This window comes from Myotis brandtii, unplaced genomic scaffold, assembly GCF_000412655.1.
Source record: "Myotis brandtii unplaced genomic scaffold, ASM41265v1 scaffold133, whole genome shotgun sequence".
NCBI classification, from domain to species: Eukaryota; Metazoa; Chordata; class Mammalia; order Chiroptera; family Vespertilionidae; genus Myotis; species Myotis brandtii.
Genome location: NW_005354718.1, coordinates 3630976 through 3648691, shown reverse-complemented (window position 1 = coordinate 3648691; position 17716 = coordinate 3630976). Strand labels below are relative to the sequence as shown.

Genomic DNA, 17716 nt, shown 5'->3' with positions numbered 1-17716 from the left:
AGTGCACAAATTTTTGTCCACCGGGCCTCTAATATATATATATATGAAGGTAATATGCAAATTAGGCCAGGACACCATAACGGCCACGACTAGCTCAGGAGGAGAGGCCAGGCGCCTTCTCCTGATCAGCTCGGTCGCCTCCCGCAGAAGGAGGCCAGACTGTAGTTTAGTAAGCCATCAGTAGGACATCCCCTGAGGGTTCCCGAACTGTGAGAGGGGGCAGGCTGGGCTGAGGGCCCCCCCCCCGCCCCCCCCCCCAGTGCACAAATTTTGTGCACCGGGCCTCTAGTCTTTAAGATAAATTAGTTACATTAAATAGATATGTGAAATATAAAGATGCTTTGATCCATACAGTTTCAGTTTTGAATTCCTGTTTGCTTAATGATTTCAGTCTGCATGCTCATTTTTTCCATTCTGGTTTAAAGTATGCCCTAGTTTCCTTAGCCCTGCAGCTGGCATCTCACATTGGCCCTTTGTGTCTAAGCTTTTGGAATGCCATGTTTTCTCCTTCCTAACCATTCAGCTAAAACTTCTAGTGCCTTGGGCTGTAATGACCTAATTAAGAACAGTTTTTAAAGTCTTTTTTTTTTCTGTTACCTTTCCAGAATTTCAACTATGGGGTGTCCCAAAAAAAATGTATGCACACTGTGAATGATTATAAAGTCAGTGTTTATTAACATACAGTTTATTTTCAAAATTGAGCTATCAGTTGTTCAAGTGCATATACATTTTTTGGGACACCCTGTATTTTCTTATTTCCACTGGGGATTTTATTACAAAGTTCTCCATGCCATTTCTCTCCCCCCTCCCCAAATCTCCTCCCTTTGATTAGCAGTAAATGTGGGCTCATGCCTAGAGTCCTTCCTTTCTCCTAGATTTATTCTTCTAGGAGCTCATTCTATCTCTAACATTTATCCCCTTCTTCACATTCATACTACTTCTGTCCTTATACAGGTCTCCTGGTTTCTTGTTTGGATTATTAAAATAGTTTCCTCACTGATCACCCTACCCTCTCCTTCCAATCTATCCTTTATACTTCCAGCAGAGTAAATATGCCAAGCACTTTCTCAATCATATCACCTCACTACTTAAAATTTTTTATGAATTTCATTTGACTGCACATTATAAATTAAACAATTTACTATGATATTCAAGGCCATCCTTAATCTGATCCCAACCTATGTTTCCATTATTTTCTCTTACCATTTGCTTCAGCCACACCAAACTCTTTTTTCTAACACCTATAGTACTTTCCTCCCTTTTGGCATTGTTGTATTTTTTTTATTTAAAATGCATTTTCTTCTTCCTGTTGTAATTCTTCTGCCAGTTCCTCTAAGCACAATATACTTTTTCTTTTCTTTTTTTTAATTTTCACTCAAATATCTAGGTATTTGTTTTAATAAAGCATACTCTTAGGTTTTTAACCACTTTAACTTTTAACTTTTTTCTCTAAAGATTTTTTAAATATAATTTTTTGAGAAGATAATACTATATTCATGTGTTGCAAAAATAAAAGTCTTGCCCTAACCGGTTTGGCTCCGTGGATAGAGCGTTGGCCTGCAGACTCAAGGGTCCCAGGTTCGATTCCGGCCAAGGGCATGTACCTTGGTTGCGGGCACATCCTCAGTAGGGGGTGTGCAGGAGGCAGCTGATTGATGTTTCTCTCTCATCAATGTTTCTAACTCTCTATCCTTCTCCCTCCTCTCTGTAAAAAAAATCAATAAAATATATTTAAAAAGAAAAATAAAAGCCTTAACAATTCATCAAAATTTGTACTTGTTCTGGCTGAGTAGCTCAGTTGGTTAGAGTGTTGTCCGATATACAAGGTTGCAGGTTCGATCCCCACTCAGGGCATGTACAAGAATCAATCAATGAATGCATAAATAAGTAGGACAAAAAAAATCGATTTTTCTTACTTTTTCTCCCCCTTCCTCTCTCTCTGTAAAATTAATAAATTAAAAAAAAATTAACACTGTGCTCTTTGAAGGACACTGTTAAGCAAATGAAAAAATCAAGTCACAAAAGGGGAAAAATATTTGCAAACACACATCTGATGAATTATATCCAGAATCTATAAACAATTCTCACAACTCAATAATTTTTTAAAAAAGGAAATGAGCAAAAGTTTTGAATAGATATTTGATCAAAGAAGAGATACTACAGATGGTAAATAAGTATATTAGCAAATGCTGAGCATCTTTAGTTATCAGGGAAATGCAAAATAAAAACCACAGTGAGATACTATTATACAGTAGTTAGAATGCCCAGAGTAGTGAAGGACAGAAGTCACAGGTTGCCAGAGATGGAGTGGAGGGAAGGGATTGACTACAAAGGGTCTTAAGGGACACTTGGGGTGATAGAAATATTCTATATCTTGATTGCAGTGGTAGCTACATGACTCTGTATCTTTGTCAAAACTCATAGAACTGCGTATACCTAAAGTATGAATTTTACTATATGTAAATTATGCTTCAATAAAGTCTGACTTTAAAAAAATTTAAAAGATAAGAAGTGAAACAAATCTCCATTTCACTCCTCTCCCACTCGTTTCCTGTCTGCCCTTGTCCCTCCCTCCATCTTTAGGTAACTGTATTGTTATTAGTTCCTTAATGTATTCTTCCAGAATTTCTTTATGCGTATACAATAAATACGGATGCGTATTCTTTTTCCCTTTTTGATTCAAGGTAGCATGATGTACATTCTGCACTTTTCCCCTCCTACCATTGTATCTAGATCTTTCCATATAGGATATGGAGCTTCTTCCTATTTTTTTTGCAGCTACAGAGTATATTCTATTATATGGATGTACTGTAATTTATTTAATCAGTCCCCTGTTGATGAACATTTGGGTTACTTCTGCTCTTTTGCTATCACAAACACTAATGTAATTGATAAATTTGTACATTCACTATTTTTGCATCTATGCAAAGTATATGTGTAAGATAAATTTCTGGAAATGAAATTGCCAAGTCAGAAAGAATGTATGCATTTGTAATTTTGAAAGCTATCAGTCAAAATGCCATCAATTAGGAAGTTTCAAGAGATAACTTATGTCAAGTTCAAGTTAAAAGTTGCCTTATTCTTAAAACTTTTCCTTCTTCCATAGGACTTTTCCTTCTTCCTTTCCACCAAATAGAACTAATCCTACCACTCCTAGGCTTTCGTAGATCATTGTACTTTTCTAATGATGTCCATTATAATCTGCTTTGAATTAGAATTCTTTATATATATATAGCTGTTTTCCCCAAATGGGTGTATTGTTTCTTCTGCATTGTATAAGGTGGCTAAAGTTTGTTGACATGGTAGTATTTCTTTGATGAGTCAGTCATATCAAGATCTCTCCAAAACAGCTGATCCCTCTTTACCTATATTTCAGCCTTTTCAATGGCAATGACAGAAGTAAGGTCAGAGCCAGGTCAGGGCTACTTTTAACTGTAAAGTCTCCTGGGCTTATGTTGGCTAGAGTCCATAGGGGACTGGGGCGAGAGTCTAGTGCTCAATAGACTTGACTGCAGAGGTGATAATAGGTCTGGGTGTATTCATCCTAACAGTTATCGGAATGAAAATAAGTAGGCAAAATTACGTGCTACAAAAACATTTGTGTGTTAGTGAAGATCCCCGGGAGCTTGAGGGAGGCAGCCAATCGATGTGTCTCTCTCATATCGATGTTTCTCTCTGTCTCTACCCCTCCCTCCCACTCTCTCTAAAAATCAATGGAAAAATATCCTTGGTTGAGAATTAACAATTACAACAACAAAAACAGAAAGGAGTAATTAAAGGGGAAGAGAAGTTCATGGAAGAAGAAATAGACTATTAATTTGAATAGATTGAACATAGATTATAAAAATGAGCAAACAGAGGAAGAATATATAGGATATTTATCTTATAGCATATGACCAAAAGATTCTGGTAACTAAAGATTTTTAAAATATCATTTATTATACATTTTTTTCTGACTACAAAAGTAATGCATTTTGCCCAGCCAGTGTGACTCAGTGGTTGAGAATTGACCCATGAACCCAGAGATCATAGTTCAATTCCCAGTCAGGGCACACTCCCCAGTAGGAAGTGTGCAGGGAGCAGCCATTCAGTGATTCTCTCTCATCATTGATGTTTCTATTTCTCTCTCCCTCTCCCTTCCTCTCTCTAAACCAATAAAAACATTATTTTTTTTAAAAGTAATGCATGTTAATTGAGGATAATTTAAAATTACTGATAGCAAATAAAAATTCTACTAATGAAAATTATTGGCTATGATTATTTTAAAGTTTGTCAGTTTTCATATTGAGCTATGGTACATTCCATAAATCTTTAGGTTATTGACTCCATCCTTGTGAAGCAACAAAATTGAACAGTTTATAATTTCAAGTCAAAAGACCTTAGTTGATGCCTGGTTTTATCACCGACTAATTCTGTATCTCTCAGAATCTGTTTCTATGTCTGTAAAATGAGCAATACAGGGACCCTGCCATCACAGAGTTTATATTCCAATGGAAGAAGCTAGGCAATAAAAAAGTGAAAATATAAATAAAATCAATTCTAGGTAGTGAAATGTATTATGAGAAAAAAATAAAGCAGAGTAGAAGAATAAAATGGGCCCTGGTGGGTGTGGCTCAGTTGGTTGAGTGTCCTCCTGTGTAATCTTAGATTACTCAGAGGTTGCTGGTTCGATTCCAGGTTAAGGGCACATGCTTGTGTTGAGAGCTCATTCCCTGGTAGGGGACATGCTGGAGGCAGCCAATCAGTATTAAGCTCTCACATAGATGGTTTTTTCTCTCTCTCTCTCTCTTTCTCTCTCACCCCACCCTCCCTTTCCCTTATCTAAAAATCAATAAACTTTTTTTTTTTAAAGAATAAAGTGGCATTTCGGGGTGGGTAGTATTTTTTACTAGGATAATTAAGGAATGTTTCTCTGAAGAACTGACATTTGAGTAGAGGGCCTAATATGGAGAAGAGCTAGCCATTGGAGGCATTCAAAGAGAGAGCATTCCAACTGAAGAGACCAGCAAGTGCAAATATCAAGTGGAATGAGGCCAGTGCCAAGACAGAGAATGTTTTGTAGGCCAAGTCATAAAAGTTTGAACTTTATCCTACGTTGAGCTCTCTGAGAACTGGGATCATGTATTATTCATGTTTGGATTTATTCCCAGTACCTGGCACATAGTAAGTACTCATTAACTTAAATTTATGAATATTTGAATTGCATATATAGGTAGGGATACAAATTGCCACCATCTTTGAATGGAGTTTGAATGAAATAACCAAGTCACAAAGAGATTGGCATCTTAGATTCCTCAGAGATTCCTCACGGTCTTACTATACTTTTTTTTATCAGAGCCTGAATATTAGTGCATGTACTATGATGCTGGGCAGAATTCTGAGCATATGAAAGCATTCAATGTTTTTATATATATATATATATAAAATTGATTTTTTACAGGGAGGAAGGGAGAGGGATAGAGAGTTAGAAACATCAATGAGAGAGAAACATCGATCAGCTGCCTCCTGCACACTCCCTACTGGGGATGTGCCCGCAACCAAGGTACATGCCCTTGACAGGAATCAAACCTGGGACCCTTCAGTCTGCAGGCCGATGCTGTATCCACTGAGCCAAACCAGTCAGGGCTTATGTTTTCTAATATACATAGTTTATTTATTATAAATGCCACTTTATTTTACTTTATTTTTAAAAACATGTTTATTGATTTCAGAGAGGAAAGGAGAGAGGTGAGAGAGAAAGAGAACATCAATGATGAGAGAGCATCATTGATTGGCTGCCTCCTATATACCCCCTACTGGGGATTGAGCCCATAACCCAGGCATATGCCCTGACCTAAATCAAACTGTGACCTCTTGATTCATAGGTTGACACTCAACCACTGAGCCACACCAGCCAGGCAAAAATTAGAAATTTAAATAGTGTTTTATTGTGACAGTAATGCACATGTTTCTCACATCCACTTTATGGCTCAAGTGTACTGAGTCTTTTGCTATTTGAAGCTTATTTATTATTCTTTTTTGGTTTTGTAGCCTCGAGCTGTGGCAGGCTTTCGAGGGACAGTTCGTTATGCATCGATCAATGCTCATCGGAACAGAGTAGGTATCTGAACTAGAGTCATGTCTGTATAACCATGGTGATGGCTTGAGTTAGATTGATTTCTTTTTTTAGAGTACAAAGTGTGGAAATTGCTTTGGAGAAGAGGGAAAGGCATTAGTAATGCATGGTAAGGTGTATAGTGGATAACAGATGTGTGCATCTGCATAGAAAATAAAATTGGATTTGCCAGGAAAGATAATAGTGAAGTATATATATGTGTGGGGAATCTTGTGTCCTTAATAGGTATAAATAAATATTAATGAATTTAATACAAAATTTTGAAGAAATAAAACATTTGTGTTCTATTTCTAGAAATTACTTGGGAATATCATACTGTCACAATACCTAGTGAAATGTAGGGGTCATCATCCTATATTATAAAAACCTAATATGTTAAGTGTTCGGTCGTCTGTTCAATCAATCAAAGCCTAATATGCTAATGATATGCTAAGGCTGCCTAACTGCTCTTTATGACATGCACTGACCACCAGGGGGCAAACAGTTGACCGGTCGACCAGTCGCAATGACATGCACTGGCCACCAGGGGGTAGATGCTCCTACTGGTAGGTTAGCTTGCTGCTGGGGTCTGGCCGATTGGGACTGAGTGAGACGGGTCGTACATGCCCTGGAGCCCTCCTATGGTCCCTCCCCAGCTGGCCAACCTCCCGTGTTCCTCCCTGGCCCTGATCGTGCACCGGTGGGGTTCCTCGGCATGGCCTGCACCCTCTTGCAATCCGGGACACCTCGGAGGATGTCGGAGAGCTGGTTTCATCCCGATCCCACAGACCAGGCCAAAGGATCCCACTGGTGCACAAATTCATGCATCGGGCCTCTGGTTTTATCTGTAATATGCATTAATCTATGGTAGCCCTTCTCCTGTAATGTTTTGTTTTCATGAAGATCTCAAATGCAGACTTTAAAATTTTTATCTTAGTAAATATATCTTTCCTCTTGGGTTAAATTTGTAATACTCTCGATCCCACAGACCAGGCCAAAGGATCCCACTGGTGCACAAATTCATGCATCGGGCCTCTGGTTTTATCTGTAATATGCATTAATCTATGGTAGCCCTTCTCCTGTAATGTTTTGTTTTCATGAAGATCTCAAATGCAGACTTTAAAATTTTTATCTTAGTAAATATATCTTTCCTCTTGGGTTAAATTTGTAATACTCCCCCCCCCCTTTTTTTTTTTTTTACTTTGGTCCTTTTGTTTTGCTCTGATTTTTTTCCTTAACCGAAACCTTAAGTATGAGTAGAAAAGTTGGGTATTGTAAGGATTCTCAATCCTTAAACTTGTTTAGATGAAATTGAGAAATTTAACAAGTAATTGCTTGATAAAATAAAGGTAAATCTTTTCTTGGTCTTTGTTACCTTATTTTTGTTCTGTAAAGCCAAAATTGCTTTAATGAAAATTTGACCAATGCTAAATATAAAGTAAGAGTATGCTGAGGTTGTGTATGCTATGCCCCAGTTAATTTGGTTTCTTATGATGTGACTAGAGGCCTGGTGCACAAAATACATGCACTGGGGCGGGGGGTCCCTCAGCCGTCAGTCGGACATCCTTAGCGCTGCAGCGGAGGTGGGAGAGGCTCCTGCCACCACCACTGTGCTTGCCAGCCATGAGCCCGGCTTCTGGCTGAGAGGCGCTTCCCCTGTGGGAGTGCACTGACCACCAGGGAGCAGCTCCTGCATTGAGCGTCTGCCCCCTGGTGGTCAGTGTGCATCATAGCGCACTGACTGATCGTTCTGCCGTTTGGTTGATTTTCATATTAGCCTTTTATTATATAGGATTATAAATTAAAAATAGGAAAATTATTTTTTATCAGTGGGTAGCACTCTGCCAAGCATTTTAACTCATTCATTTTGATTCAGTATTGTTTTATTTTATGGCATTTAGTCAATTATTCTGCCTTGAAAAGAAGGTACTCTTATTTTCCAGATAGATTCTTACAAAATGTTGTAAGTAGTAAGCTTTATAGTTAACTAGAGGCCCAGTGCACAGATTCATGCACATTGAAAGGAAATTAATTAGAAGGTGGCTAGCGGGGTAGGAATGGGCAAGATGGGCCAGACACACCCTGGAGCCAACTTCCCGCGGTCCCTCCTTGGCTGGCCACACCTGGGGCAGCACTGGGGCTCGAAGGGTGTCTGCGGAGTGAGCAGGGGTCCCTCCGGCAGGTGGGGTCCCTCGGCCTGGCCTGTGGGGATTGGGCTGAAACCGGCAGTCCAACATCCCCCGAGGGGTCCCGGAGTGCAAGAGGGCACGCAGCAAAGTTGCATCACTCGGCAGCTCCTGCGTTGAGCGTCTGCCTCCTGGTGGTCAGTGCATGTCATTCCTACCGGCTGGTTTTTAAGTGTGCAATACTTTAGTGTTAAGTATATTCACATTATTGCGCAACAGATTTCTAGAACTTTTTCATTTTGCAACACTGAAACTCTGTACCCACTAAATACTAATTTCCCTTACCCCTTTCCTTAGCAACTACATTCTCCTCTTAATGAATTCATTTATCAATTAATGGGCTGTTAATTATATTATTGCAAGCATTCTGGGTTTGGGGGCATTCTTTTTTTTTTTTTAAATATATTTTATTGATTTTTACCTAGAGGAAGGGAGAGGGATAGAGAGTTAGAAACATTGATCAGCTGCCTCTTGCACACCCCCTAATGGGGATGTGCCTGCAACCAAGATACATGCCCTTGACTGGAATCGAACCTGGGACCCTTCAGTCCGCAGGCCAACGCTCTATCCACTGAGACAAACCGGTCAGGGCAGGGGGCATTCTTTATATCAAGTTCTTCAGTATATTCCTTCTGCCATGTACATTGCTATATATTGCGTGCTTTCTCTCTCTCATTTGTGGGCACTATATTTAAATGTTTAGGCCTTATTATAGGATGAAACACAATAGTTGGGTCTTAGACAATGTAATATACTCACAGGGAGTATATTAATATAATGTGACTGAATTTTGTTTTGTTTATGAAGGAAATGGGAAGACATGATGACCTTTGGTCCTTATTCTACATGTTGGTGGAGTTTGTAGTTGGGCAGCTGCCATGGAGAAAAATAAAAGACAAGGTAATTTTGGAAATGGAAATGTCAGTTTTGGGTAGGGAAAATAATAAAACTTCCTCCTTTGTAGACATCTTTGTTGAGAATATATTTAGGTATAAGAATAAAAATGTACAAGCACTTTCACTGTATAATACCCAATATGTATATTTTTGTCTCTATGACCTGATATTAGAGATCTAGTTAATTTTATGACTTTTTCTATGTACACAGGAATAGATACTAATATAAGTACAATTATTATTTCTGATTTGATTTCTAGTCTTCCCTCTTAGTTTTTATTTTCATTAGTTCTCTTTTTTTTTTTATAAATCAATGAAACTCTTATTTTAATCGTCACATTATATTGTTTGATTTGAAAACTGTAAACACCTGTGTTGATAACCAGATTTAAGATCAACTGTTTTGGGGGAGAGCTAACGATTCACTGATGCAGAACTCGGTATTATCCTTTGGTTCTGCATTACAGTTCCCCTCCCCACCCCTTAAAGCAGTATGCATTAAGCTATTAGTATGAGCTCAGTTCTTGCTTTATACTTAATTATCCCCAGCACATACCCTTGAGACTGTTACTGAGAGGCTCTTAATGTGTAGCTGCCAAGAGAAATTGACTTTGGTTCCATTTCTCTTTTCTTCCCAGGAGCAAGTAGGCTCTATTAAGGAGAGGTATGACCACAAGCTTATGTTGAAACATCTCCCTCCAGAATTCAGCATCTTTCTGGACCACATCTCCTCTTTGGATTATTTTACAAAACCAGACTATCAGGTAATCAATCCTCTTGTGAGTTCTGTGGGCTAATTATTCTGTCTTCACTTATTGTAGTTATAAATGACTCTGGGAGGTCCCTAGAATAATACTATTTTAATACATTCTGAGGAATGTGGTGAAATTAACTGATGATGACAGTGTCTCTGTGTGTGTGTTTCCTTCCTTCTGGATGAACATACTTCATTAGAGTTTTAGGTTTGTTCATCATGAAACAGATTTTACTGTTCCTGCTATGATTCATCTGATGTAGAAGTGCTGACAGTTCAAATTATGTAAATCCTATAGTTAATGTTGACCAGAAGGAAATGTTCAGCTAGGTAATGTATCTGTCGAGGGCTTGAGGGATGCATATTATATATTAATATGCTTTGGGACAACAGTGAAGATTGTTGGCTCCATTTTGTCTGTGCTCCGTTAATCATTTCCTTAGAGCATTCGTTAATGAGGCCTAAGGGTTGTCTTGGTTTATCACAAATTGCATCTCTAACCCAACCAGCTATATTTCAGAAGATTCTGTTGGTTTCAGGGAAAACTTGGTCAGAGCTTAATGCAGAATAATCACTACCACTGAAAACATAAATGAAGCCACACATAGATTAATAATAATAATAATATATTAGTGTATCATTTTTATCTACAAAGGACAACACATAGACTTTATTGCCTGTTGATGGAAGTTTTATATTCTAAAGTGTTGTAAGTGTTGCCTAGTCAAAAGACTAAGATTACCCACCGCACAGCGAACTTATTTGCATGTAATAACTATTTCTGTGTGAAATTGCAGCTTTTGTATAAGATATAAATAAGATATAAAGCAGAGAAGCAACATACAACATTGGGTCCTTAGAGACCTTAAGGGGGTGAGCTTGTCTTCTTTCCTATATGACTATTTGTGTTATAAACTATATACTGTCTAACAAATGGAGAAAATACATTGTATACCAGTCGCTTTGGAGTATGTTCTTATATTTATACTAGAGACCCAATGCACGATATTTGTGCACTTGGCGGGGGGGGGGGGGGGGTTCTTCAGCTGGCCTGCACCCTCTCGCAGTCTAGGATTCCGCCGGGGATGTCCACCTGCCAGCTTAGGCCCGATCCCTGGGGGCATTGGGCCTAAGCTGGCAGGCAGACATCCCTCTCACAGGCGGGAATCCTTCTTACACTCTGGGACCCCTCGTTCCTTACTACCTGCCTGCTCGCTGCTCCTTAGTGCTGCTGTGGAGGTGGGAGAGGCTCCCGCCACCGCCACTGCGCTTGCCAGTTGTGAGCCCGGCTTCTGGCAGAGCTGTGATCCCCCTGTGGGAGCGCACTGACCACCAGGGGGCAGTACCTGCGTTGAGCATCTGCCCCCTGTGGTCAGTGTGCATCATAGCAACCAGTTGTTCTGCTGTTTGGTAGATTTGCATATTAGGGTTTTATTATATAATATTTCATATATGTATTATATAGTATTTCATAGATGTATTTTCTGAAATGCAGACAGTTCACATTACTTGCAATAAAATAATGAAATTATTCTTGTAAGAATAGATTCAGAAAGAGCTAGAAAATTTTCCAACTTTCCCATCTTGGGTGTTAATAATTTTGTTATTGACATTTGCCTAGGAATGTAAAAGTTTAGCATAGCAAAAACTTTTAGATTATGTTCTCCACTTAGTTATATCTACAATTTTAAGAAAACTTTTGTATTCACCAGCTGGATTTGAAACTTCAACCTATAATTAATTTAGTTTAAATTAGCACATTATTGTTCTTGAGTTTTTCATTTGTATATTCTCTCGGAGGCTTCTCTGTGTTTCTGTTACAAAACAAAGCATAGTGATTTTCGTGTTTTTGGAAGAGAAAGAGCAAGCATAATATTTTCTTTGTTTCACAGATTCCATAAATAATCTGGTTCTTTCTTGTTCTCCAATCTTTCATAAGCAGCGAGTGGGAGCAGGGGGCCAGTGGACAGGAAAAGGATAATTGGAAAAAAGATATTGGTGTGACTGTGTTCTGATGCCTAGTATCAGTGTGGCATCAGGTTCCAAAAAGAGCTGAGCTTTGTAGGTTTTCGTCTCTTGCTTTCCTCGCAGAGGCCTACTGCAGTCTTCATTTTGAGGAAAATTACCCTACTTTCTATCTGATTATTCTTGTGAACGGAATTCATTCTTGAATTTTAGTTTAATTACTGTTCAGAATTTTAAATTTCTCATTGGGCAACCACTATAGTTAAAAACAACAATAAACGTCCTCCAGCAACAAGCAAAATACCTACCAGTATTTAGCATGACTGCTGCCCTGGCTACATCAAAGGGCAAATAATATTTCTCCAACTTTCTATGTTCTGAGCCAAGACCAAAATGAATATATTTTATAATCAGAGTGTTAAATGAGGCTGTTTAATAAAGCCTCTTGCACTTTGAATGTGTATGTTTTATACATTTTAAAAATCAGAGTTTCTTCCTAGAGAAAATTATCTTAAGAAATTGTACATGGCCAATACCTCATCCAGTAGCCTGCTGCTGCTCACTCTGACAGCAGGTGCAGGCTAGAAAGAAGAGCTGTTTGCTCCCTTCTACCAGGAATCTTTTATGCATGTCTCAATCAGAAAAAAGGCCAACACAGGTTTTGGAAAATATTATGATGTTTTGGGATATTATATACAAGTTTATCAGTCAAAATACAGGGTGTGGCATAAGTAGGTTTATAGTTGTTCCTGTATTAGGAACAATAACTAATAGATAATAATACACGAAAAAGACTGTTTCACATACAACTGTAAACTTATGTTTGCCCCACGCTGTACAATTATATGCTATGTACTCTAAATACTATTTTCTGTCGCTTAAACTGGAGATGCAGGTATCAGAATTATAGCCAAGATTAAAGCAGATATCTTATAAATATTGTTTTATTATTCGATTTTGAAAAAGCATAGCAACCATAAGAAACAAAAGAGTGCTGGGCTGTGAATCTCCTTGGATGATAGAATTGCATAGATTTATGCACACACACAGAGGAGTGCATGTAAAACTTGTAAAATTTGATAAGCTCTATGAATTGTACCAGTGTCATTTTCCTGGTTTTGATATTGTACTTTAGTTCTTTAGGATGTTACCACTGGGGAAAACTGGGTGAAGGGTACTTCTCTGTATAATACTTCTGTACTATGAATCTTTAATTACAGTTGATCAAAATATGTGCCCTTGAACAACATGGGTTCGAACTGTGTGGGTCCACTTATAAGTGGTTAGGAATTTTCATACATGGAAGGCCAACTTAAGTTATACCTGGATTTTCGGCTCTGTGAGTGGTCAGTACCTCTAACCCCTGAGATGTTGAAGGGTCAACTGTATTTCACATTAAAAGTTTTTTAAAAAGTGCTTGGCCAATGTTTTTTAAATGTGTTTTAAAAAGTATGGCTACCTTATAGTTTAAATAAATCATTTTAAGGTGTTTTAAGAAAGGAAATCATCTGAGTGGTACCTAGGAAAATCTTTATCAACCTTGACTTCCACCACAGGACTCCACCTGTATGTGTCACTGTTAATGGAAAACTAATATAGTAGCATCAGACTGGACAAAGGAGAGCCCATGGTGCCTTTACACATTGTTGTCACATGCATAGCAGTGTCACAGTTACATCTAGGCAGTACTATTACCCCGTCTTATGGAGACTTAGTAGCCTGGGAAAACTAGTGGTGCTAGAAGTGGTTATCTGAACCCATTTCTGATGCATTCAAAAAGGCCCAAGCTCTTTCCAATTTGCCATCTGCCTTCCTTGGAGAGGCAGCCACAAATACAATAGGCACTATAAAGTAAATACCAACATGACTGGTTAAGAAAGATTCAGTGAAATTACACAAAAATTATATGAAGAATTATCTGAAATTATTGTTGTTAATTAATAGAATTACATGATTCTGACATAAGAACACAAAAAGTATCTTTATTGGAGTGTTCAGATTATGTGAAGTATTGTTTAGCAAGTTGAGAAGTCTAATGAAACCTATATATACCCCATTGGTGAGCCTGAAACTAAAATGTGTATATAAGCCAGTTCATACACTGCCACAACATTGCTAAAATCAGAGGTTATGATAGAGCGGAAATCCAAAACCGGCCCCTCTTGCTTTGGGGGACTTAAAGCAGTTTTAGTGTTTAGCAGTTTAGTGATAAGAGTTAAATTTTTCAGAGGGCATAGATGAGCGGCTTATGAAGCAAACAAATAAGAATTTGAGCTAGAGACAAAAAAGGAGGAACATCCCATAAATTAGGTCAGAAAAAGTCTTTTTCTAAAGCTGCCATTTAAGCCATGCCCTAAAAAGTGAGACTATATTGACCATTTGGAGAGAAAGAATATTATAAGCAAAAGGAAGAACAATGGGCATAGACTCTGAATCAAGAAAGGAACTAAAATAAGACAAGTGGCCAGAAGATAGTTAATTAGGGGAGAGAGTAGTTTGAGATGAAATCTGAAAGGCAGAGACTAGATGATGCAGGGCCTTATAGTCCTTGTTAAAGAATTTGGATTTTATTCTCTGCAGCAGGAAGCCTTGAAAGAACATACAGAAGCAGTGTGATCCGATTTGTGGTGGTTTTTTTCTTTTCTTTTTTTTTTTTTTTTAAGTGATCAATAAATCTCAGCTGCTTTTATTATTGTTCCTTCTATTTCTTAGTTAGGCTTCTTTTTTTTTTTTTAAATTAAATCTTTATTGTTCAGGTTACATTTGTTCCTCTTTTTATCCCCCCATAACTCCCCTCCTCCCAGTTCCCGCCCCACCCTCCGCCCTCACTCCCCACCCACTGTCCTCATCCATAGGTGCACGATTTTTGTCCAGTCTCTTCCCGCATCTCCCATTCCCCTTTCCCCGCCAAGAATAGTCAGTCCATTCCCTTTCTATGTCCCTGATTCATTATAATCACCAGTTCATTCTGTAAATCAGATTATTTATTCACTTGATTCTTAGATTCACTTGTTGATAGATGCATGTTTGTTGTTCACAATTTGTATCTTTACCTTTTTACTCTTCCTCCTCTTAAAGGATACCTTTCAGCATTTCGTATAATACTGGTTTAGTGGTGATGAACTCCTTTAGCTTTTCCTTATCTGTGAAGCTCTTTATCTGACCTTCAATTCTGAATGATAGCTTTGCTGGATAAAGTATTCTTGGTTGTAGGTTCTTGGTATTCAGCACTTTGAATATTTCTTGCCATTCCCTTCTGGCCTGCAAAGTTTCTGTTGAGAAATCAGCTGACAGTCGTATGGGTATTCCCTTGTAGGTAATTGAGTCTCTTTCTCTTGCTGCTTTTAAGATTCTCTCTTTGTCTTTTGCTCTTGGCATTTTAATTATGATATGTCTTGGTGTGGTCCTCTTTGGATTCCTTTTGTTTGGGGTTCTCTGCGCTTCTTGGACCTGTAAGTCCATTTCTTTCACCAGGTGGGGGAAGTTTTCTGCCATTATTTCTTCAAATAGGTTTTCAATTTCTTGCTCTCTCTCATCTTCTGGCACCCCTATTATTCTGATGTTGGTACGCTTGAAGCTGTCCCAGAGGCTCCTTACACTATCTTCGTATTTTCGGATTCTTTTTTCATTTTGCTTTTCCGGTTGGGTGTTTTTTGCTTCTTCGCATTTCAAATCTTTGGCTTGATTCTTGCGCTCCTCTGGTCTGCTATTGGGTGTAATATTCTTTATTTCCGACCGTGTATGCTTAATTTCTAGTTGTTTCTTTATCATAGCATCGAGGGTCTCATTAGTTTTCGTGAGGCTCTCCAAAAGTTTATTGCAAGCCCTCAAAATTGCGTTTTTTAGCTCTATATCCTCCATTTCTGTCATGTTTTTTTGTCTCCGCATTTTTTATGCTTTCTTGGTGCACCCCCTAGCGGTCTTTGTGCGCAGTCTTGTTCTAGTTGAGCCTTGATTGTTGTAGTTAATACTAGAGGGATTTGACCACCAGGCCGACTGGCTGTGTGAATCAGCTGTGTCTGCCACGGAAAACTTCTGTCCTCTGGGGAGGTGCTAATCTAGCCTTTGCCTGAGGCGATCCGGCAAATGGCTCTGCGCAGGGCTTGGGCGGGGCGGGATCAACAGGGCGGGGGGAGGGGGCAGTTATGGCCGCTCTCCGTCCCGTTCCCAGAGGCTCTGCTTCTCAGAACCCCAGGAACCGCTGCAAACCTCGGAGCGAAAGCTACCTTCCAACTGATGCCAGACAATCCCGCTTCTCCCGTTTGAGTCCGAGTCCCAGCGATTCGCCTAGATCTGGGGCTCAGAGTCTGAGACTCCCTCCTGATTGAAAACGACAACCGCGCCCTCAGCCACCAGCCTGCTTTGCGCGCGCACCTCCGCACCTGAGTATTTTCCACACTGCGCCTCCTCTGAGCCTCGGTGTGCTGTTATTTTTCCTTCTAGTTAAAGAGTCTCTCCTCAGCCAGCCTTCCTGTGGTTCTGGGTGATGTCCGTTCCGTCTTTTAGTTGTATTTTTGAAGTGGTTGTTTGCGGCAGCAGTCTCCGGTGTTTACCTATGCCGCCATCTTGGTCTCTCCCCGGTTTTTTTCTTTATTTATTTTATTGTTGAGAGTATTATAGATATCCCCCATTTTCCCCCTTGACCCATCTCCCACCCATCCCAGGCCTTCACCTGTCTATCGTCTGTGTCCATGGGCTAGGACTAATTTGTATTTTAAATCCCTTCACCTTTTTCACCCATCCCCTCAATCCTTCTCCTATCTGGCAGCTGTCAAAATGGTCTCTGTACTTATGAGTCTGTTTCTGTTCTGCTTGCTTGTTTATTTTGATTTTTACATTCATTTGTTGATAGATAGGTATTTATTATCATTTTTTTCTTCCTCTCCCTCCTCCTCCTTCTTTTCTTCTTCCTCCCTTTAACATTTCATGTAATACTGATTTGGTGGTGATGAACTCCTTTAACTTTTTCTTTGTCTAGGAAGCTCTTTATCTGAACTTTAATTCTAAATTATAGCTTTGCTGGGTAGAGTAATCTTGATTGTAAGTCCTTGCTTTTCATCACTTTGAATATTACATTCCACTCCCTTCTGGCTTGCAAATTTTCTGTTGAGAAATCAGCTGACAGTCGTATGGGTACTCCCTTGCAGGTAACTAACTGCTTTTCTCTTGCTGCTTTTTTTTTTTAATCCTCACTTGAAGATATTTTTCCATTGATTTTTAGAGAGAGTGGAAGAGAGAGGGAAAGACAGAGAAAAACATCGGTGTGAGAGAAACACATCAATTGGTTGCCTCCTGCATGCTGCCTGACCAGGGCCCGGGCCGGGAAGGAGCCTGCAACCTAGGTATGTGCCCTTGACTGGAATCAAACCAGGGACCCTTTGGTCCACAGGCTGACATTCTATACACTGAGCCAAACCAGCTAGGGCTCTTGCTGCTTTTAATATTCTCTCTTTGCCATTATCCTTTGACATTTAATTATTATGTGTCTTGGTATAGGCCTCTTTGGGTTCATTTTGTTTAGGACTCTCTGTGCTTCCTGGACTGTAAGTCTATTTCTTTCACCAGGTAGGGGAAGTTTTCTGTCATTATTTTTTCAAATAGGCTTTCAATATCTTGTTCCCTCTCTTCCCTTTCCGGCACCCCTATGATGTGAATGTTGGTATACTTGAAGTTGTCCCAGAGGCTCTTTACACTGACTTCATATTTTTGGATTCTTTTTTCTTTTGCTGTTCCTATTGGGTGTTTTTTGCTTCCTTATATTCCAAATTCTTTTTTTAAAAAAAAATATATTTCTTTATTGATTTCAGAGAGGAAGGGAGAA

The 17716-nt window shown here is 39.1% G+C and overlaps 1 protein-coding gene across 3 annotated transcripts in view; it reads left to right on the top strand.

Moving 5' to 3' along the window:
• The window catches only part of TTBK2 (tau tubulin kinase 2), a 115936-nt gene that overhangs the window by 49151 nt on the left and 49069 nt on the right, over positions 1 to 17716 (top strand). For all 3 annotated transcript variants that reach the window (XM_014534844.1, XM_005860316.2, XM_014534845.1), the window contains 3 exons: positions 6031 to 6096; positions 9088 to 9180; positions 9815 to 9940. In XM_014534844.1, coding sequence (XP_014390330.1) covers positions 6031 to 6096; positions 9088 to 9180; positions 9815 to 9940 — 285 coding nt within the window. The remainder of the gene's footprint in view (positions 1 to 6030; positions 6097 to 9087; positions 9181 to 9814; positions 9941 to 17716) is intronic.